This window comes from Haematobia irritans, chromosome 3 (genome assembly GCF_050003625.1).
Source record: "Haematobia irritans isolate KBUSLIRL chromosome 3, ASM5000362v1, whole genome shotgun sequence".
NCBI classification, from domain to species: domain Eukaryota; kingdom Metazoa; phylum Arthropoda; class Insecta; order Diptera; family Muscidae; genus Haematobia; species Haematobia irritans.
The window spans coordinates 23,602,670-23,626,439 of record NC_134399.1 but is presented as its reverse complement, the minus strand read 5'-3'; the positions used below and the strand labels follow the sequence as shown (position 1 = coordinate 23,626,439).

The 23,770-nt window shown below is 30.4% G+C and overlaps 1 protein-coding gene across 1 annotated transcript; it reads right to left on the bottom strand.

Annotated features, from left to right (window-relative positions):
• Positions 1–12,661: 12,661 nt before the first annotated feature.
• Positions 12,662–14,521, bottom strand: LOC142230796 (glucose dehydrogenase [FAD, quinone]-like). Its single transcript, XM_075301423.1, has one exon. It carries the CDS (start codon positions 14,519–14,521, stop codon positions 12,662–12,664), a length of 1,860 nt encoding a protein of 619 aa, XP_075157538.1.
• Positions 14,522–23,770: the final 9,249 nt, after the last annotated feature.

Below are 23,770 nucleotides of genomic sequence, written 5' to 3'. Positions count from 1 at the left end.
AGACTGCAAGATGGTTGGATGGACGCACGTTTCGGAATTACCACATTCCTCATTATCAGAATAAATTCAGGCAGTTCATTAAACCCAACAATGAACCACACTTGAACCTTCAGAAAAAGGGTTTTACATGATAGCCGGCTTATGCCGAAATAAATTCGTACAAACATATCTCTTTTCCTTTGCCACCGTCAAATCATCGATTATTTCAATAGAAAATTTTGTCAAAATTTTATTTCTATAGAAAATTTTCTCAAAATTTTATGTCTATAGAAAATTTTCTCAAAATTTTATTTCTATAAAAATTTTTGTCAAATTTTTATTTCTTTTTATGGCTATAGAAAATTTTGTCGACATTTTATTTCACTAGAAAATTTTGCCAAAATTTAATTTTTATAGAAAATTTTGTCAAATTTTTATTTCTATAGAAAATTTTGTCAAAATTTCATTTCTATAGAAAATTTTGTCAAAATTTTATTTCTATAGAAAATATTGTCCACAATTTTATTTCTATAGAAAATTTTGTCCAAAATTTTATTACTATAGAAAATTTTGTCAAAATTTTATTTCTATAGAAAATTTTGTCAAAATTTTATTTCTATTGAAAATGTTGACAAGATTTTATTTTAATAGGAAATTTTGTCAATATTTACTTTCATACAAAATTTTGTCTTAATTTTATTTCTGTCTAAAATTTTGTCAAAAGTTTTATTTATATAGAAAATTTTATTAAAATTTTATTTCTTCAGAAAATTTTGTCAAAATTTTATTTCTATCGACAATTTTGTCAAAATTTTATTTCTATAGAAAATTTTGTCAAAATTTTATTTCTATAGAAAACTTTGTCAACATTTTATTTCTATAAAAAATTTTGTCAAAATTTTATTTCTATAGAAAATTTTGTTAAAATTTAATTTCTATGGAAATTTTTCTCCAAATTTAATTTATATTGAAACTGTTGTCAAAATCTTATTTCTATAAAAAAAATTTCAAAATTTTATTTCTATAGAAAATTTTGTCAAAATTTTATTTCTATCGACAATTTTGTCAAAATTTTATTTCTATGGAAATTTTTCTCCAAATTTAATTTGAAAATGTTGTCAAAATCTTATTTCTATAGAAAATTTTGTCAAAATTTTATTTCTGTAAACAATTTTGTGAAAAGTTTATTTCTATAGAAAAAGTTGTCAAAATTTTATTTCTTTAGAAAATTTCGTCAAAAATTTTATTTCTATAGAAAATTTTGTCCAAATTTTATTTCTGTACAAAATTTTGTAAAAATTTTATTTCTACAGCAAATTTTGGCAAAATTTTATTTCTATAGAAAATTTTATTTCTATGGAGAATTTTGTCAAAATTTATATTTTTAAACTGGAACACATAATAAAAAATAAAATCTAATTTGGATGATTTAATTAAATAAATTATTTTAAATAAATTATCAGTTTTAGATAATTTTTGTTACTTTATGTTTTTAAATCATTTCCTTTTTAGCCATTAAAAAATTTTCAATGATTCGAATAGTCCTTTCTCTTTTCGAAATTTTCGAAATGAAAATTTTTTTACCTTTCATAGCAAAAATTAAAGACTCTACCATTTCAACACAAATTTATGCTCGATTTGTCTAATGACTTTGTTGCTATAACCTCTTTGGTCACATGGTGTGAGTTTAAGTTCATGTTGTTTGCATTTAATGATCCTCATAAAGATTTTATGAACACACGATAAAGACAAGACATTTGAGCTAAATTTGTCAAGACCATATATGGGGGATACATGGAAGCTGACATTTCACCCCATAGCCAAAATGGGTTTAAGGTATGTGGTGGCGCCACATTTAAATTAATTATAATTTGGGAAATTATTTTTCTGAACGTAATAGCAAAATTGAAGGAGACATTAATGGGTATCTACACACAAAGAGACTAAAGTTAATACTAAGCTACCATTTAATTGAATATCAGAAAAATGAGTTAAAAAAAGAATTTTATATAATTTCTAATTTCTGGAAACTTTGAATAAAAAAACCTTTGTTTAAATTTCAATGGCTTTGCATGAATTTGTTTTTAATGTTTTCTTTTTCCACATATTAATACAAATCGATTTCTTTATTTACAACTAATCAAACCCATTAATTTTCATATTGCTCTACCTTCAACACCTTTCCCATATATAAAAACCATAATTAAAAAATGCCATAATTAGTTAATTTCTATTTTATGCAAAAATTGTCCACATCTATAAAAACCCACTTTGAAAACTAAAAGCAAAATATCTCCATACCCAGGTTTTAAACGAAATTATTTCTCAATTATTACCAGCATAATAGCCATATGGTAGAGTTAATATATCGTAGCTGCGAAAAATATCCACAAATGATTACAAATATGTTTTTTGTTAACAACATAAAAGAGTATTTATTTTTTGCAGAATTCGTAAGCTATATACAGCGATTTGCTATCACATGCGAACAGTGACTTAAGAAAATACAATATTTGTAAATGTAGGATTTAATGTCATTTTTTGCCGGGTGGACTCTGAAACACTTCAAGCATTTTAAACGCAATGCCCAAAAAAATATTGATTGAATTACACTGAAAAAATATTTAAACAAGCACAAAGATTTCATGGCCTTAAACTTTGGCGTAGCATAGAAAACGCATTTCTCTGATAGAAAAATGTTTTACTTTACCAAAGTTTAGGTTAGGTTGAAAAAGGGGATTCCGTTTGCCCTGTCTCATGTTGACTGACCTACACATAAGCCAGTATTCGGTTTGTTGTGTGCTCTAAGTTCTTTTTTTTTCATCGTACCCTTCAATTATTCCAGAAACTATATGTCCTTAACGAATTCTCTATTTGGTTTCCAAACCCTGTTTTCAAGCTGGACCAGGTCCCGAGTAACCTCTTCACCGATATGGCTCAATCAGTCAACGTCAATCCAGTATCTATTTTAAAGTATATCCTTCACCTAGATTTTCTGCAGTTTTCTTCTAAAATTTAATAAAAAACAAGTATATACGGCCGTAAGCTCGGCCAGGCCGAAGCTTATGTACACTCCACCATGGATTGCGTAGAAACTTCTACTGAAGACTGTCATCCACAATCGAATTACTTGGGTTGCGGTAACTTTTGCCGATGACAAGGTATCTTAAAACTTCCTAATATCGTAATATATACCACGTAGTACATACGTGGTATATATTAATCTTAAAATGACCGATTAAATACGTATATAATTAAGTTTGACAAAATTTTCTATTGAAATAAAATTTTGACAAAATAAAATTTTGACAACATTTTCTATAGAAGTAAAATTTGGACAAAATTTTCTATAGAAATACGATTTTAACAAAATTTTCTATAAAAATAACATTTTGACAAAATTTTCTATAGAAATAAAATGTTTACAAAATTTTCAAAAGATTTAAAATTTTGACAACATTCTCTATAGAATTAAAATTTTGACAACATTTTCTACAGAAATAAAATTTTGCCAAAATTTTCTATAGAAATAAAATTTGACAACATTTTCTATAGGAATAAAATTTCGACAAAATTTTCTATAGAAATAAAATTTTGCTAGATTATTTTTGCTCGAGTGGCAAGCATGATTATGAACCGATATGGACCAATTTTTGTGTGATTGGGGATCGGCTATATATAACTATAGACCGATATGGACCAATTTTGCATGGTTATTAGCGGCCATATATTAACACCACGTTGTAAATTTCAACCGGATCGGATGAATTTTGCTCGTGGCTCCGGAGTTCAAATCTGAGTATCGGTTTATATAGGGGCTATATATAATTATGGACTGATATGGACCAATTTTTGAATGGTTCTTAGAGACTATATACTAATACCATGTACCAAATTTCAGCCGGATCGGATGAAATTTGCTTCTTTTAGAGGATCCGCAAACCAAATCTGGGAATCGGTTTCTTTGGGGGCAATATATAATTATGGACCGATGTGGACCAATTTTTGCATGGTTGTTAGATACCATATACTAACACCATGTACCAAATTTCAGCCGGATCGGATGAATTTTGCTCTTCTAAGAGGCTCTGGAGTTCAAATCTGGGGATCGGTTTATATGGGGGCTATATATAATTATGGACCGATATGGACCAATTTTTGAATGGTTCTTAGAGACTATATACTAATACCATGTACCAAATTTCAGCCGGATCGGATGAAATTTGCTTCTTTTAGAGGATCCGCAAACCAAATCTGGGAATCGGTTTATATGGGGCTATATATAATTATGGACCGATATGGACCAATTTTTGCATGGTTGTTAGAGACCATATACTAACACCACGTAACAAATTTCAACCGGATCGGATGAAATTTGCTTCTCTTAGAGCAATCGCAAGCCAAATTTGGGGGTCCGTTTATATGGGGGCTATACGTAAAAGTGGACCGATATGGTTATTTTGTGCATGGTTGTTAGATACCACATATTAACACCATGTACCATTTTCAACCGGATCGGATGATCCGCAATGCAATTTCACCACGACCCAGGATGAAATTTGCCTCTCTTAGAGGCTCCGCAAGCCAAATCGGGGGATCGGTTTATATGGGGACTATATATAATTATGAACCGATGTGGACCAGTTTTTGCATGGTTGTTAGAGACCATATACTAACACCATGTACCAAATTTCAGCCGGATCGGATGAAATTTGCTTCTCTTAGAGCAATCGCAAGCCAAATTTGGGGGTCCGTTTATATGGGGGTTATACGTACAAGTGGACCGATATGGACCAATTTTTGCATGTTTGTTAGAGACCATATACTAACACCATGTACCAAATTTCAGCCGGATCGGATGGAATTTGCTTCTCTTAGAGCAATCGCAAGCCAAATTTGGGGTCCGTTTATATGGGGGCTATACGTAAAAGTGGACCGATATGGACCAATTTTTGCATGGTTGTTAGAAACCATATATTAACACCATGTACCAAATTTCAACCGGATCGGATGATCCGCAATGCAATTTCACCACGACCCAGGATGAAATTTGCCTCTCTTAGAGGCTCCGCAAGCCAAATCGGGGGATCGGTTTATATGGGGGCTATATATAATTATGGACCGATGTGTACCAATTTTTGCATGGTTGTTAGAGACCATATACTAACACCATGTACCAAATTTCAGCGGGATCGGATGAAATTTGCTTCACTTAGAGGATCTGCAAGCTAAATTTGGGGGTCCGTTTATATGGGGGCTATACGTAAAAGTGGACCGATATGGTCCATTTGCAATACCATCCGACCTTCTACTTGTGCCAAGTTTCAAGTCGATAGCTTGTTTCGTTCGGAAGTTAGCGTGATTTCAACAGACGGACGGACGGACGGACATGCTCACATCGACTCAGAATTTCACCACGACCCAGAATATATATTCGTTATGGGGCCTTAGAGCAATATTTCGATGTGTTACAAACGGAATGACAAATTTAATATACCCCCATCCTATGGTGGAGGGTATAAAAAACTAGGTGAATTTTTATTACCTAATACAAAACACTGTGCCATATCGAAAATAAAATGACCATGCTTTATATTTCATTCAATGACCTAATAAATCAAAAGCTTAGCTGCATTAATATTTGGTAGCAACAAATGGTAATAAACAGACTCAGAGCCAAACTAAATATTCAACTGTTAGCCTATTTTGCAATTGGCTAATAATAAATATTAAACAAATAATAGCGGTGGTGGTAAGTATATGCAATACTTCGATGGTGTTTGTGAAGTTGATCACGTACCTACTGTGACCAACTACTATGAAGGAAATCACCTGGGCATACACAGCGGGATTTGTATAGAGTTGTGTTCACTGATTCATTCTTGCAACTACTCGAGTTTTTTTTTTTCAGTTTCTATTGAAGTCTGTTATGGAAATTGTCTTATAATTCATATTACATGATACTAAACAAAAGGAAGTGTCTTTTTGTTCACAATTGATATAGTTTTGCTCATGAAATTATATGAATTTATTGGATGCTGATTGCTATATTGTTTGGCAACAACCTCTTATATACATAGTGGTAATTTGTTAAATTTTTATTAAGACATTTTTATTAAGACCGTTATCATGCCACTTTAGTATTTGTAAAAATACAACATCTTTTATTTAGGTTGAGTTAACTTCAATTATAAATTGTAAATTATAAATTAAATTAAATAAATAAAGACAATAATAAATAAATAAAATAATGTTTTTTTATTTATTTATTGAACATTAATTCCATGCTAAACTTAGACACAATTACACAATACCTATTATACATGTTTTAATCTTTAATATGAATATCTTATCATAAGCTCCATTAAAATCACCAATCACTTTGCAATCCATCTGTATCTGTAATCCGTCTTGTCTTCTTTTCAAAGATGTTGTTTTAAGATAATTTAATTTTTATTTTCACTCCAACTTTTTTTTTCGGAGTTGTTATATTTTTAAAGTGTTGTGCCTTCCCATTTATTGTTTTTCCTGGTTGTTAATGCCTTATCTAAATTTCAATTTTTTCCACTTGACTAAATTTGTTAGTTTGGTTGATTTCAAAGATCTGCCCATTTCATTGTAACTCCATTGGCAGTAACTAGAGTTCCTCTAGCTATCACAAGTCAAATGTCAAAGCAATTTCTCCTCCTTAACAAGATGGTAAAGAGATGTTTGCAATAATTATCTCTGGTTGTTGAAAGCTTTTAACCACAGATGGTGGTGGTCTTTATGGTGGAAGTAATTGGAAAAATTGTATATAATGTAAAAATTGCATTTGGCGTTGACATAATTTAAATGATTTTGGTATTTCTTTAGTTGATAGTTAACAAATGAAATAATGATAATTAGAGAATGTAAGAATAGGCTGAAATGCAATTACGATAGTATTTATTTAGTTAAATTAATTTAATTTCTTTTAATTATTTAAGAGATAAAAAATCGGGTAAATTAAATAAATAAATTTACTAAAGCAAATAAAACAAGTAAGTAAAGTAGAAAGTCGGGCGGGGCCGACTATATCATACCCTAAACCACCATTACAGAATTAGTAATCATAAGCATTTGTGGGGTAACATATAGGTCTGGGAGATAAACCGCACTTGCATATTTAAGAAAATTAAGGGGTACATGTCTATGGGTGCTTTGTGTCAATCTGACTACAGCTCATAGTCAGTGTTGCCAGGGAAAATGTTCGGTTTACCCTACAAGGACCAAAAAAGTTCCCTACTTTCCTATACATTCCCAATCAATTTTCCCTACTATATATTTCGTTAAATTTAAAAAATTTTACAAAACAAAAATGGTTCTAAGTACTTTATTATCTTAAAACATGAATATGCAACGTATATAACTTAGAATATAAATTTATATTACGACCACGGTTGCCACAGTTGGTAGATTTCTACCCAAATTAGTAATCTTTTTTGTTAAATCTTTATACAAATAAAATTTTGGAAAAAGTTTCTATAAACAAATTTTTGTGAGAAATTTTTCTATAAAAATAAAATTTTGATAATAAATTCTATAGAAATAAAATTTTGAGACATAATTCCACAGAAATAAAATTTTGAGAAAATTTTTTATAGAAATAATATTTTGAAAAAAATTTCTATAGAAATACAATTTTTACAAAATGTTCAATAGAAATAAAATGTTGACAAAATTTTCTACAGGAATAAAGTTTACCACACATTGTTAAAGATCAAGCCTTGCCGGCTTCTAATTTCCTCCTCTAGAGCCACCAAAATGTAAAAATTATTACAAATTTTGTTTAGTGAAAATGTCCTACATTGTGGCCCTACGTCCCTACAAGACGATTAAATATTAGAAAAACCCTACATATAGGGAATTTCCCCTACTTCTAGCAACACTGGCTGTGTTGATATTGCGCCTACGGAGTTAATATGCCACTAATATTGAGCCCATTATTAAAAAAGAGAAAATCGTTAAATTATAATAATCGTTAAATTAGTAATAAATACAAATTTGTAAAAATCGAGCAATATTCTTATGTAAGAGCTTCAAGTACGTATTAGTACGATCGGCTAGTACATCAAAATTTGAAATTTGAGTAACATTGGTTAATAAATAAGAGTACTATGGCCAAATTTGGGAAAATGGAACGATGCATATATATGGAAGTTATATCTAAATCTGAACCAATTTGCATAATATTTTGCGGGTTTGATTAATACCACAAAAGGTTACCTTGTGCAAGATTTAAGTAAGATCGGTTAAGAAATGAGGTCTGTATGGTCAAACATAAGGTTATTAGGGGCGAATTTTTCAAAATCGGGTGATACATATATGGGAGCTATATCTAAATCTGAACCGATTTCGATGATTTTGTGCACATATAGTTAGTGCTATAGAAGACTACATTTAGCCAACTTTGAGTAAGATCGGTTGATAAATAAAGGTTTTGTGGCCAAATTTGGGAAAATCGTGCGATTCATATATATGAGAGCTATATCTAAATCTGAACCGATTTGGATGAAATTTTGCAGACTTGAAGGGCGATGGAAAAGATTACCTTTTGCCAAATTTGGTGACGATCCGTTTGAAAAAACGCGCAACGTGACCCCATTTGTCGAAATCGAGCGATACATATATATGGGAGCTATATCTAAATTTGATCCGATTTCTTCCAAATTCAATAGCGTTCGTCCTTGTGCCCACAAAACTCCCTGTACCAAATTTCATCAAAATCGGTTAATAATTGCGACCGGAATCCTGTGAACAACAAATACATGGACAGACGGACGGACGGACACCAAGCGCTAGATCGATCTATATACATATTCTGGGTGGTGAAATTCTGAGTCGATCTGAGCATGTCCGTCCGTCTGTTGAAATCACGCTAACTTCCGAACTAAACAAACTATCGACTTGAAATTTGGCACAAGTAGTTGTTATTGATGTAGGTCGGATGGTATTGCAAATGGGCCATATCGGTCCACTTTTACGTATAGCCCCCATATAAACGGACCCCCAAATTTAGCTTGCAGATCCTCTAAGAGAAGCAAATTTCATCCGATCCCGCTGAAATTTGGTACATGGTGTTAATATATGGACTCTATCAACCATGCAAAAATTGGTCCACATCGGTGCATAATTATATATAGCCCCCATATAAACCCATCCCCAGATTTGGCTTGCGGAGCCTCTAAGAGAGGCAAATTTCATCCGATCCTGCTAAAATTTGCTACATGGTGTTAGTATATGGTCTTTAACAACCATGCCAAAATTGGTCCTTATCGGAGCATAATTATATATAGCCCCCATATAAACCGATCACCAGATTTGACCTCCGGAGCCTCTTGGAAGAACAAAATTCATCTGATTCAGTTGATATTTTGTACGTGGTGTTAATACATGGCCTCAAACACCCGTGCAAAAATTGGTCGAAATCGGTCCATAATTATATATAGCTCCCATATGAACCGATCCCCAGATTTGCTCTCCGGAGCCCTTTGGAAGAGCAAAATTCATCCGATTAGGTTGAAATTTGGTACGTGATGTTAGTATATGGTATCCAACAGACATGCAGGACTTGGTTCATATCAGTCTATAATTATGTATAGCCCCCATATAAGCCGGTCCCCTGATTTGACCTCCTGTGCCTTTTTGGAGAGGCAAAATTCATCCGATCTGGTTGAAATGTGGTACGTGGTGGTAGAATATGATATTTAACTACCATGTCAAAGGTGGTCCATATCAGTCCATAATCATATATAGCCCCCATATAAACCGATCCAGAGATTTGGTTTTGGAGCCTCTTGGAGGAGCAAATTTCATTTCATTTCAATATAAACCGATCACCAGTTTTGACCTCCGGTGCCTCTTGAAGCAGCAAAATTCATCCGATCCGGTTTAAATTTGGAACATTTTGTTAGTATATGGCCGCTAACAACCATACCAAAATTGGTCCATATTGGTTCATAATCATGGTTGCCACTTGAGCCAAAAATAATCTATCCAAATTTTTTATTCTACACGCAAAGAACAAAAGTTTGGAAAACGTGTACCGAAAACGTTTTTCTTTTGTTAGAGTTTTTTGAATTGCCTCGAAAAGTATACACTTTTATCACCAAAAAAATTCGTTTGTTACAAAATGTTTATTGTTTTAATAAAAAAAGTTATTTTTGAACCAACAATACAGTCCGTTTCGTTTATGTCAAACACTGTTCTTTTCTGACTTTAGGTTTTTAATAAGACACATTTTACAGTTCATAGTAAAAATTTAATATAGTAGAATGTAATGTTGAACATTTTTTCGGAATCTTACGCCCCTATCTGGAATATATGTAAAAAAAAAACTTTGGTCGAAGCAGGGATCGAACCCACGACCCTTGGCATGCAAGTCGGACGTAGCAACCACTGCTCCACGGTGCCCAACTAAATGTATTTTTCTGTTAAATAAACTTTGTTTAATCGGCTCGTGGGCGCCGCAAGCTATGCTATATAAATATAACTTATATGGATAGTTAGCTATTGATGATAATAACGGCTACATAGCTCAGTGGATAGTGTGTTGGCTTACAAATTGCATGGTCCGCGGTTCGATTCTCCGTCCAGGCGAAAGGTAAAAAAAAATAAAATTTATAAAATCGTATAATTTCTTCTACATTGTTTGTATTACAGAAAAAGGTGCTAAGAACTAAAAAACTTCGTGGAAGTGAGAAAGATGTGAGGGAAAATGGAATTAGCCAGAAAAAAATTTTTTGGAGTTAGTCTTTATGAAATTGTTTTTACATCCTGGAAAAGTACATACTTTTCTTCCAAATATACTTCCTTTCAATGAAAAGCAAATGAGAAACGAACTTTGTTTGTTTAGAATTTCGTTTGGGAGGAAAGAATTATTTTTTAGCGTGTACAGAATATTTTGTTAAAATTTTATTTCTATAGACCCTAATGGTATCTAAATTTTATTAACATTTTAGTTCTATATAAAATTTTGTCAATATTTCATTTCTATAGAAAATTTTGTCAAAACTTTATTTTTATAGAAAATTTTGTCAAAATTTTATTTCTATAGAAAATTTTGTTAAAATTTTATTTCTGTAGAAAATTTTGTGAAAACTTTATTCCTATAGAAAATTTTGTACAATTTTATTTCTATAGAAAATTTTGTCAAACTGAATTATATACGTATTTATCACAAAAAGTACATACTTTTCTTCCAAATACACTTCCTTTCAATGAAAAGCAAATGAGAAACGAACTTTGTTTGTCTAGAATTTCGTTTGGGAGGAAAGAATTATTTTTTTGCGTGTATAGAATATTTTGTTAAAATTTTATTTCTATAGACCCTAATGGTATCTAGATTTTATTAACATTTTATTTCTATAGAAAATTTTGTCAATATTTCATTTCTATAGAAAATTTTGTCAAAACTTTATTTTTATAGAAAATTTTGTCAAAATTTTATTTCTATAGAAAATTTTGTTAAAATTTTATTTCTGTAGAAAATTTTGTGAAAACTTTATTTCTATAGAAAATTTTGTCAAAATTTTATTTCTATAGAAAATTTTGTCAAAATTTTATTTCTATAGAAAATTTTGTCAAACTGAATTATATACGTATTTAATTGATCTTTTTTTATTTAATATATACCACATATGGACTTACATACAATTTAGAAGACGGTGTTAGGAGGTTTAAGATACCTTGCCATCGGCAAGCGATACCGCAACTGAAGTAATTCGATTGTGGATGGCAGAGTTTAGAAGAAGTTTCTACGCAATCCGTGGTGGAGGGTACATAAGCTTAAGCCTGGCCGAACTTACGGCCGTATATACTTGTTCAAATTTTGTTTCGCCGGAGTTGGAGTCGAGCAAAATTTTTACGACTCCGGCTCCGACTCCAGCAAAATCTTCAGACTCCGACTCCACAGCCCTGGTTTGCACTACTTCCGGATCACAAATTGGGGATCCAAACTACTTTTTTGGAAGCTCTTTTTTTTTGCTGGGATGTTAGATTCATGACTCCTACGCCAATATGGCACCACTTCCGGATCCAAAAAGAACATTTTCACTACTTTTTTTGGCGACGCCTTGCTTGCTGGGTTGTTTGAGAAAATTTCGAAGTTTGAAGGAAAAAATTGGAGTTAAAAATTTTAAAAAAGTATTACCATACGTGTTTCATGATTGGTAAAATTTAATAATTTTAAGAAATTAGTATATCTTTTATGTATAATTTTTAATTCATTTAACTAACATATACAAAAAGTTATAAAAGTTAAGAAAACATTCTCAATACTTAATAATTCCTTGAAGTAAAATATAATTAAATTGATATGGCACTAAACATATAGGGGCTTAATTTTTTTTAGTGTACAAACTATTTTCTCTTTAAGCAGAATTTTTGAAACCCTTTTAACCCTTATCTCTAATCTGCTTTATGTAATTTTAAAGAATATGTTTTAATAACAAGCGAAAGCTTTATTTGCCTAAAGTTTCGTTTCTGATAAAAGAAATTTCTTCTTTCAGTGTATGACTTTAGAGATTTTGTAGGAAACCCCACCATCTCGTTTGCGATTACTTATCATACAACAAAACAAGAAATAAAAAAAAACATAAATAATACTTAATAATTTAATATTTTCTTAATTTATTGTTATTATTCTTATTATTATTATTTTTTATTTTATTATACCATAATCTTGTTTTATCATATCTGCTGCCTTTTCCGCTATCATATAGACAGCACTATTTGGATGACCTGCTACAATTGCTGGCATTATGCTAGCATCCACGACACGCAAATTTTCAATGCCATACACTCTGAGGCGAGGATCCACCACAGCCGATTTATCGTGTTTTGGGCCCATTTTTGCTGTACCCGATACATGATAGATGGTCATGGTAAAATGGCGAATGTAACATTCCCAGTAGGCTTTTGTGGTGACATCACCATAATGACAGCATGAAGAGAAACAATGTTGCAAAATGGTAGCATTTATTTGAAGCATTGCTGGTTGTTCTAATAATTCCATGATTTTTTTAATACCTCTTAGAATTGTTTGCAAATCATAAGGATCTTTTAAGAAATTCGGATAAATTAAAGGATGTTTTCGAGGATTTTTACTACGTAGCAATAAACGACCTTTACTACGAGGCCTTAGCAACATGGGCACCAATACAAATACATTGTTATTTTTATTGGCTATATCTGTGGACAATCGTTGATCTATATCATCTTTGAGACCAAATACTATGGAGGTGGCAGGATTAGTAGATAGAGAACCAGCTAATTGCACCAATTCTATGTCAGGCCATTTATCGGAATCAGAAGTTGGATCAAGCTGATAAAATCCCAATGCCTCTACTCCACCAGGTATGGAGAGTTTGCTATTATGACTTTGTAATTTAAGCCAATTGTCTAGGGTGAAGAAATCTTCTATTTTGAGAGTTGTCTCATTGGTTGCTATATGAATTGGAGATGCAATATGGTCTTGAAGATTATAGCCCACGGGTAGATTTGCCAAAGGCTCAATACCAATTTCCCTTAAATGCTTTGCTGGACCCACCCCGGATAACATCAAAAGTTGCGGTGTATTTATGGCTCCCGCTGAAGAGATAACCTCCAAACGGGCCTTAATTTCAAATGATTTGCCTTGTGATTCAAATAAAACTCCATAGGCCTTCTTTGTTTGAGGATCTATAAGAATTCTTTTAACAAAAGAATATTTACGTATATGAAGATTAGGCCGCTTCCCTTTCAAGGGATATAGATAGACACGATTTGAACTCCAACGATAGGATTGATCTGTAGTTGATTTTACATAGGACACTCCAATTTGGTCTTTGCCATTATAATCCACATAAGAACTCCCCTCCTCCAGAGCTGCCTGGACAAAAGCTGCACTAACCTTTGAATGCCAAAGGGGTTGCGTTATCCTTACTGGTCCCTTAAGGCCAGCATATTCTTCATCGCTATTGGGAATTTGACAATCTTCCAATTTCTTAAAGTAGGGTAAAACGTCGTCATAGCTCCAGCCGTAATTTCCAAGTTGTGACCAATTGTCAAAATCTTTACGATTTCCCCGGGTATAAATCATAAAGTTCAATACCGAACTACCACCCATAACTTTGCCACGAGGAAACCTGCATTGATTTCCTTTCATAGCCAAACAAAATTCTTCCGAAGGTTGAGTTCGATAACCCCAATCAATAGTGGGTATAGTTTGTAGGGCATTCACAGTCAATGGGAATTCCATAAACATTTGTTCGGGACCACCAGCTTCCAATAGTAAAATTTTCCATGATGCCACTTCCGATAAACGGGCAGCTAAAGCACATCCTGCTGTTCCAGCTCCTACTATGATGAAATCATATTCCTCAGAAAAGTTAACCAAATTGTCCTGATTTTCCAAATCTGCCATAGCTCTGCTTCTGCTTAAAATATCATTGAGGAAATTTCCAAAATTAAAGATTGAATAATGTCCCGTAACCTGACATAGTAGATAAAAGAAATATAACGCCGAGATTATTATATTCATGTTAGACGATTGAAACTGAACTGAGTTTTGAAAAAGAAATTCCTCTAACAGAACTATCGCAAACCTGTTACCTGATATGGAAGCCTCCAATACTTTTGTATATTCTTTGTTTTGCATTTAGTTGTTCTTTTTTTTTAACACAAACCATAAATATTTATGTAAGTTCACTGAATTTATCTAAAAATCTTTGAATAGAAATTCTTACGAAATTCACTGGTTGAATGCTTTCTATCTGAGTACATGATAGTCTGATAGTTTAGAATATCATAGTGATTCCATTTGAATAGCTTGAGAATAATTGAAATATTCTTTTTATACCCTCCACCATAGGATGGGGGTATATTAACTTTGTCACTCCGTTTGTAACACATCTTAATATTGCTCTAAGACCCAATAAAGTATATATATTCTGGGTCGTGGTGAAATTCTGAGTCGATCTAAACATGTCCGTCCGTCCGTCCGTCTGTTGGAATCACGCTAACTTCCGAACAGAACAATCTATCGACTTGAAACTTGGCATAAGTAGTTGCTATATATGTAGGTCGGATGGTATTGCACATCGGATGGTAATGCAAATGGGACACATCGATTCACTTTTATGTACACTCAAAAAAAAGTGAACTCTCTATTTCACTAAAGCCAATTTAATTATATTTTAGCTCATACAATTATTGTGTTTGGGGAAAATTTCCTTCAATCTTTTTGACACCTGGTCGCAGAGGGGGACCTCCCCTTTGTCGCACTTTTTGAAAATTGGACCAAAGTTGACCGATTTGCTTGAAATTTTCATTGAAGGTTGGGGTTGGCATCTAGACAAAGATCCGCTACTTTATATTTCGATATTTGGTGGCGGAGGAGGACCTCCCCTTTGTTCGACTTTTTTTAAAGTACAGTGAAAAAACTAAAATTCTCTAAATTATCTGAGATGTACAGAGAACATGCGGTGCGGTTGTGGAATTAATATGGGGTACCTGATGATTTCATATGTGGACTGAGAGGGGGACCTCCCCCTTGCCCTACTTTTTGAAACTTGGAACAAAATTATGCGATTTGCTTGAAATTTTCATTGAATGTTGGGGTTGGCATGTAGACAAAAATCCGCTACATTATTTTTCGATATTTGGTCGGGGAGGGGGACCACCCCTTTGACCGACTTTATTTTTAAAGTACAGTGAAAACAAAACTAAACTCCCCGACTGAAATTTTACGGAAAAAATAGGTGAGGTTATGAAATTTATATCAGGTTCCTGATTTTTTAATAAAAATAAAAGGGCATAGGGAGACATCCGCTTCTCTTAAGTACATACAGAGAAACAATTTAACTTAACCGAGTTACTTGAAATTTACAGAGGACTGGGGAGAGGTTACGATATTAATAGTTGATACCTGATTTTGTGATATTTGGACGGCCGCCCCTTTAGGCTTATAATTTGCTTGACATTTTCTGGGACGTTTACAAAAGATACGCTACATCACTTTTCGATATTTGGTCGGGGAGGAGGTCCCCCTCTAAAACTGAAAAAAACAACAAATCTTAAGTTTTCTTGAAATTTACAAAGGCAATGTGGGTAGGTTATGAACGAAGAGGCAACCTTCCTTGCCCCACACTTGAAGAAAAGTTTCAAAAATTTTCAGGGAAGGTTAGGGGTGCTATTCACTACGGTGTTTGTCGATATTGTATCGGGGAAAGTGACGTCCCTTTAAAACAATAGAGCAAAATTTAAACATCTCCGATCTACGTGAAATTTACAGGGAACGTGGAAGGAGGTGATTAAATTAATACATGATTTTTAAATTAGTATATGATTTTTCGATATCTGGTTGGGGAAGGGGAAAATTGAAATAAACTTTGTCGATTTACTTCGATAGAATTTATAGTGACCATTGAGTAGTTGTGAAATTAATATAGGGTACGTGATAGTCCTATATCAGGTCGGAGTGGAGCGAAGGTGGGGAGAGGGTTCCCTTTTGTCCGTTTTTTTCTTAAAATGAAAGTAGAGGGTTGTCCGTAAATGGGAACTCGCTACATAATTTTACGATTTTTGCACAGGCTTCTGCCAGACTTCATTTTAGTAAAGAACTTAAATTTAAATGAAATTGGCAGCCAACGTAGAGGGTGCATCATTTTTCAACATTTGAGCAAATGTTAATGTGGTAAAATTTTTTACTACTTTTGCATTTTCCGATTTATTGGATGGGAAACAGATATGTTGAGGAGAAGGATACCTTTCATTGACAAACCACACTTAAAATTCACAAGAAATATAGAAGATTGTCCAACTACTTGAATACAGAGCATTATTTAAAAAATTTGGAGGAAAGGGTACACCCACTCCCCGACATTTTTTTAGACGAACCGTTTTACATATGCGTATCCGCCGTATTTGTACCTATAAACGGAAAAGCAAGTAGTCCGTTTATAGGTACACGAAGGATATGGTTAACTAAGTAAACGCAAAATGTTCCTACAAATACGCTTCGGAAGGCGCAGCGAAGCGGGTCGGGTTACGCTAGTGTCTAATAATTTTCTTGAATTTGTCGAAAAATATTTACATATTTTTGTGATATCGGCGTGATGCCCACGCTTGTAGTACTGTTAAGTCAAAATTTTCTACAATTATTCAAAATTTTTTAAAATTCATCAAAAGTTTTTCTTCCTGGTGGGTTCACTCAGTGGTGGGTTTAGTGTATAGCCCCCATATAAACCGATCCCCAGATTTGGCTTGCGGAGCCCCTAAGAGAAGCAAATTTCATTCGATCTGGCTGAAATTTGGTTCATGGTGTTGGTATATGGTCTCTAACAACCGTGTAAAAATTGGTCCACATCGGTCCATAATTATATATACTCCCCATATAAACCGATCCCCAGATTTGGCTTGAGGAGCCTCTAAGAAAAGAATATTTCATCCGATCTAGCTGAAATTTGGTGCATGGTGTTGGTATATGGTCTCTAAAAACCATGTCAGAATTGGTCCATATCGGTCCATAATTATATATAGCCCTTATATAAACCGATCTCCAGATTTGACCTTCGGAGCCTCTTGAAGGAGCAAAATTCATCCGCTCCGGTTGAAATTTGGTAGATTTCGCTAGTGTTTGACCATGCCAAAATTGGTCCGTATCGATCTATATTATATATAGCCCCCAAATAAACCGATCCCCAATCACAGAATAATCACAATTGCCACTCGAGCCAAAAATTATCTACCAATATTTTATTGCCATAGAAAATTTTGTTAACATTTTATGTCTTTAGGAAATTTTGTCAAAATATAATTGCTATACAAAATTTTGTCAAAAAATTATTTCTATACAAATTTTTGTCAACATTTTATTTCTATAGAAAATTTTATCAGAATTTTATTTCTGTAGAAAATATTGTTATTTTTATAGAAAATTTATGAAGCATTTTATAGTTGGAGAGGAATATTTTGCAAAATCTTCCAAAACATCAAGAATTCTACCAATCTACCAAACTGTAAAAAATCTGCCATTTTTGGTAGACTCGTGTTCATATCCCCCATATAAAGCGACAGTCATATTTTAATTCTGGCTCTATAATTACAGCAAAAAAGTTCATATCGGTTCATAATTATTTCTTCCCTATATATACCGGTCAAGAACTGAATATATACGTATTTACTCGACCTTTCTTTTGTCTACTATATATCCCGCATGGACTAACTTACAATTTAGAAAATGATGTTAAGAAGTTTTAAGATGCCTTGCCATCGGCCGCAACCCAAGTAATTTAATTGTGGATGACCGTCTTTAGTAGAAGTTTCTACGCAATCCATGGTGGAGGGTACATATGTAAGATTCGGCCTGGCCGAACTTACGACCGTTTATACTTGTTAATTTTTTATTTATTCAGCAGTTATCACATTTTTGAGGTAATCTGGATCGTCGTTGATGGTGTTCAATATCTCCCGAGCAATTTGGGAACAATATATGTTACGCTGCCACAATTTTGTGATTAAAATTTGGCCATTATTAAAAATCATTTTTTTTTCACAAGGTTTTCATCGATATGAACGATTGCACATCCTCTTGTTCATAAGTAAAATGGGATTGAGTAAAAAAAAAATATTTTTTCTGAAATAGTGTTTTGGTATATATGAGCCTATATAAATTGACTCAAAATCTCTCAACTAGGTGGCTGAATAGTTCTATAGAAAAATTTTTCAAAATTTTATTTCTATAGACAATTTTGTGAAAATTTTATTTCTATAGAAATTTTTATCAAAATTTTATTTCAATAGAAAATTTTGTCAAAATTTTATTTCGATAGAAAATTTTGTCAAATTTTTATTTCGATAGAAAATATTGTCAAAATTTTATTTCGATAGAAAATTTTGTCAAAATTTTATTTCTAATAAAAATTTATTCCAAATTTTATTTCTAACGAAAAATTTATTCCAAATTTTATTTCTAACGAAAAATTTTTCAAAATTTTATTTCTAACGAAAATTTTGTCAAAATTTTATTTCTATAGAAAATTGTGTCAAAATTTTATTTCTATAGAAAATTTTGTCAACAATTGATCCCAAAATTTTATTTCTAAAGAAAATTTTGTCAAACTTTTGTTCCATAGAAAATTTTGTCCAAATTTTATTTTTTAAGAAAATTTTGTCAAAATTTTATTTCTATAGAAAATGTTGTCAATATTTTATTTCTACAGAACATTTTGTCAAAATTGTATTGCCAACATATTATTTCTATTGAAAATTTTGACAAAACATTATTTCTATAGAAAATTTTTCACAATTTTATTTCTATAGAAAATTTTGTCAAAATTTTATTTCTATAGAAAACTTTGTCAAAATTGTATTTCTATATAAAATTTTGTCAACATTTTATTTCTATATAAAATTTTGTCAAAATTTTATTTCTATAGTAAATTTTGTAAAAATTTTATTTCTATAGAAAATTTTGTCAAAATTTTATTTCTATAGAAAATGTTGTCAATATTTTATTTCTACAGAACATTTTGTCAAAATTTTATTTCTATAGAAAATTTTGTCACATTATTATTTCTATAGAAAATTTTGTCAAATTATTATTTCTATAGAAAATTTTGTCAAAATTTTATTTCTATAGAAAATGTTGTCAATATTTTATTTCTATAGAAAATTTATCAAAATACGATTTCTAAAGAAAATTTTGTCAGAATATGTTTTCTATAGGAAATTTTGTCAAAATTTTATTTTTGAAATAATGCCTGCGATATATGATGCTATACAAATTGTGGGATTTCATAATTGAAACTCGAAAAAGGCTTTCGACTGCCAAAATCTCTTAGCTAGGTTTTTGAATAGTTCAATAGTGGACTGGTTGCAGAATTTATTGTAATAATATGTAAAGAATGTATTGTAGTCTTCCTTTCTAATTCCTGCATCACTAAAACATATATTTCTTTTCTTCTTATCTTTACAGGTAAAATTATTTAAGATATCCACCAAAATTGTCGAAAGTATTAAAATTAATCAAAAAGAAGTGAGTATAGTAGATAGTAGGGCGGGGCCAATCTATACGTAATTACTAGACCCAAATATTTGGTCCTATTATCATAATAATAAATTTGGGATATAAACCTAAATCTCATGCAAATGTGGTAAATGCTTCAGATTTAGACAATTAAGCGATACATATCCATGGGAGTTTAATCTACATCTGAACCAACATGGCTGATATTTTCCAAATTCAAGAGGTGTTGCAAATTATTCCACTGTATTAAATTTGAATAAGATCTATTAGTACATGAGAGTCTTGTAAAATATTTCTTCCTTATGGGACCTACATCTAAATTTGATCCAATTTTTTCCAACACACCTCCCATAGAATGGTGATGGGGGTGTAATAAGCTTTTCATTCCTTTTGTAACACATCGATTTTCGACTACATATAGTATTCTTGATCAGGGAATAAATTCTAAGACGATATAACCATGTCCGTCTGTCTGCCTGTCTGTTGTAATCACGCTACAGTCTTCAATAATTAAGCTATAGTCCTGAAATTTCGCATAAGCTCATGTTTTGTCTGCAGGCAGGTGAAGTTCGAAGATGATCTATATCGATTCAGATTTTGATATAGCCCCTAAACAAATCGACCCCCGATAGGAGTCTCAAGCCTCTAGAAATTTACAGAACATTTAGTCTACATTTTATCTTTATTGAAAAAATCGTCAAAAGTTCATTTCTATAAAGAAATGTCCTTTCTATAGAAAATTTGTCAAAATTGTTTTTCTATAGAAAATTTTGTCAAAATTTTATTTTTATAGAAAATTTTGTCAAAATTTTATTTCTATAGAAAATCTTGTCAAAATTTTATATCTATAGAAAATTTTATCAATTTTTTTTCTATAGAAAATTGTGTCCAAATTTTATTACTAAGGAACATTTTGTCAAAATTTAATTTCTATAGAATATTTTATTCTAGAGAAAATTTTGTCAAAATTTTATTTCTATAGAAAATTTTGTCAAAATTTTATTTCTTTACAAAATTTTGTCAAAATTTTATTTCTGTAGAAAATTTTGTCAAAATTTTATTTCTATATAAATTTTTATCAAAATTTTATTTCTAAAGAAATAAAAAAAATAAAAAAAATAAATTTTATTTCTATAGAAAATGTTGTCAAAATGTTATTTCTATAGAAAATTTGTCAAAATTTTATTTCTATAGAAAATTTTGTCAAAATTTTATTTCTATAGAAAATTTTGTCAAAATTTTGCTTCTATAGAAAATTTTGTCAAAATTTTATTTCTATAGAAAATTTTGTCAAAATTTTATTTCTATAGAAAATTTTGTCAAAATTTTATTTCTATAGAAAATTTTGTCAAAATCGTATTTCTATAGAAAATTTTGTCAAAATTTTATGTCTAAATAAAAATTCTAGAAAATTTACTAGAATTCTATAGAAAATTTTGTCAAAATTGTATTTCTATCGAAAATTTTCTCAAAATTTTATTTCTATAGAAAATTTTGTCAACATTTTATTGCTATAGAAAATTTTATCAAAATTGTATTTCTATAGAAAAGGTTTGTCAAAATTTTATTTTCATAGAAAAGTTTATTCAACATTTTATTTTTATGGAAAAATTTTGTCAAAATTTTATTTCTATTGAATATTTTGACAGAATATTATTTCTGTAGAAAATTTTGTCAAAGTTTTATTTCTATAGAAAGTGTTTTCAAAATTTTATTTCTATAGAAAATTTTGTTAAAATTTTATTTTTTTACAGAAAATGTTGTCAAAATTTATTTCTATAGAAAATTTTACCAAAATGTTATTTACATAGAAAATTTTGTCAAAATTTTATTTCTATTGAAAATTTTGTCAAAATTTTATTTCTATAGAAAATTTTGTCAAAATTTTATAGAAAATTGTGTCCACATTTTATTATTATAGAACATTTTGTCGAAATTTTATCCTATAAAAAATTGTGTCCAAATTTTATTATTAAAGAATATTTTGTCAAATTTTAGTTTCTATATAAAATTTTATTTCTATAGAAAATTTTGTCAAAATTTGATTTCTATAGAAAATTTTGTCAAAATTTTATTTCTATAGAAAATTTTGTCAAAATTTTATTTCTACAGAAAATTTTGTCAAAATTTTATTTCTATAGAAAAGTTTACCAAAATGTTATTTCTATAGAAAATTTTGTCAAAATTTTATATCTATAGAAAATTTTGTCAAAATTGCATTTCTATAGACAATTTTGTCAAAATTTTCTTACTATAGAAAATTTTGTCAAAATTTATTTCTATAGAAATTTTTACCAAAATTGTATTTCTATAGAAAATATTATCAAAATTTTATTTCTATAGAAAATTTTGTCCAAATTTTATTTCTATAGAAAGTTTTCGCACACTTTTATTTCTATCGAAAATTTTCTCAAGATTTTATTTCTATAGAAAATTTTGTCAAAATTGTATTTCTATAGAAAAGTTTTGTCAACATTTTATTTTTATAGAAAAGTTTTGTCAAAATTTTATTTTTATGGAAAAATTTTGTCAAAATTTTATTTCTATTGAAAATTGTGACAAAATATTATTTCTATAGAAATATTTGTCAAAATTTTATTTCTATCGAAAATTTTCTCAAAATTTTATTTCTATATAAAATTTTGTCCAAATTTTATTTCTATAGAAAATTTTGTCCAAATTTTATTTCTATGGAAAATTTTGTCAAAATTTTATTTCTATGGAAAGTTTTCGCAAATTTTATTTCTATAAAAATTTTTCTCAAAATTTTATTTCTATCGAAAATTTTGTCAAAATTTTATTTCTATAGAAAAGTTTTTGTTTCTATAGAAAATTTTGTCAAAATGTTATTTTTATAGCAAATTTTGCCAAAATTTTATTTCTATAGAAAAATTTGTCAAAATTTTATTTCTATAGAAATTTTGTTGAAATTTTATTTCTATAGAAAATTTTGTCAAAATTTTATTTCCATTGAAAATTTTGTTAACAATTTATTCCAAAATTTTATTTCTATAGAAAATTTTGTCAAAATTTTATTTCTATAGAAAGTGTTATCAAAATTTTATTTCTATAGAAAATTTTGTCAAAATTTTATTTCTATAGAAAATTTTGTCAAAATTTTATTTCTATAGAAAATTTTATCAAAATTTTATTTCTATAAGAAATTTTATCAAAATTTTATTTCTATAGGAAATTGTGTCCAAGTTTGTCTTTCTATAGAAAATTGTGTCACAATTTTATTTCTATAGAAAATTTTATCAAAATTTCTTTAGAAAAGACAACATTTTGTCAAATATCTTTGCATATTATTAATTCCCCTTCTCCGCCACTCTAATTTCATATTGTCATACATCTAAAATATTTGCGTATGTTTATGTTGTCAACACAAATGGAATATGCCAAGCCCCTATTTCTTGTGATTTCGTCATCTTTTTAACACCCACGTCAACATTTCTAACACATTCATTAATATCGCTGTGAACAACTGTTGGGCGTATGTGTGATTATTTTCTTTTTATCTAGCGGGAAATACAAAAGGAAATATTCCCAAGATACACTTGAGGTGATATAGCGTGTGCCAAAACACTTAAAAGAATCTCATAGAAAAAAGTCTGTACAAACTGAATTCTCTTAGGGTTAGGTAAGGCGCCAGATTGACGTAGGGATTGTCGAATTTCTGTATTCAATAAATTGTGAAAAAATCGATTTTTGGCCTTTGTTCATAGTCAAAATATTTTGCTACCAAGTTTAAACAATAAAGTG

Coding starts and splice junctions, on each gene's coding strand:
- LOC142230796 (XM_075301423.1), bottom strand. CDS start 14,521: ATGAATATAATAATCTCGGCGTTATATTTCTTTTATCTACTATGTCAG.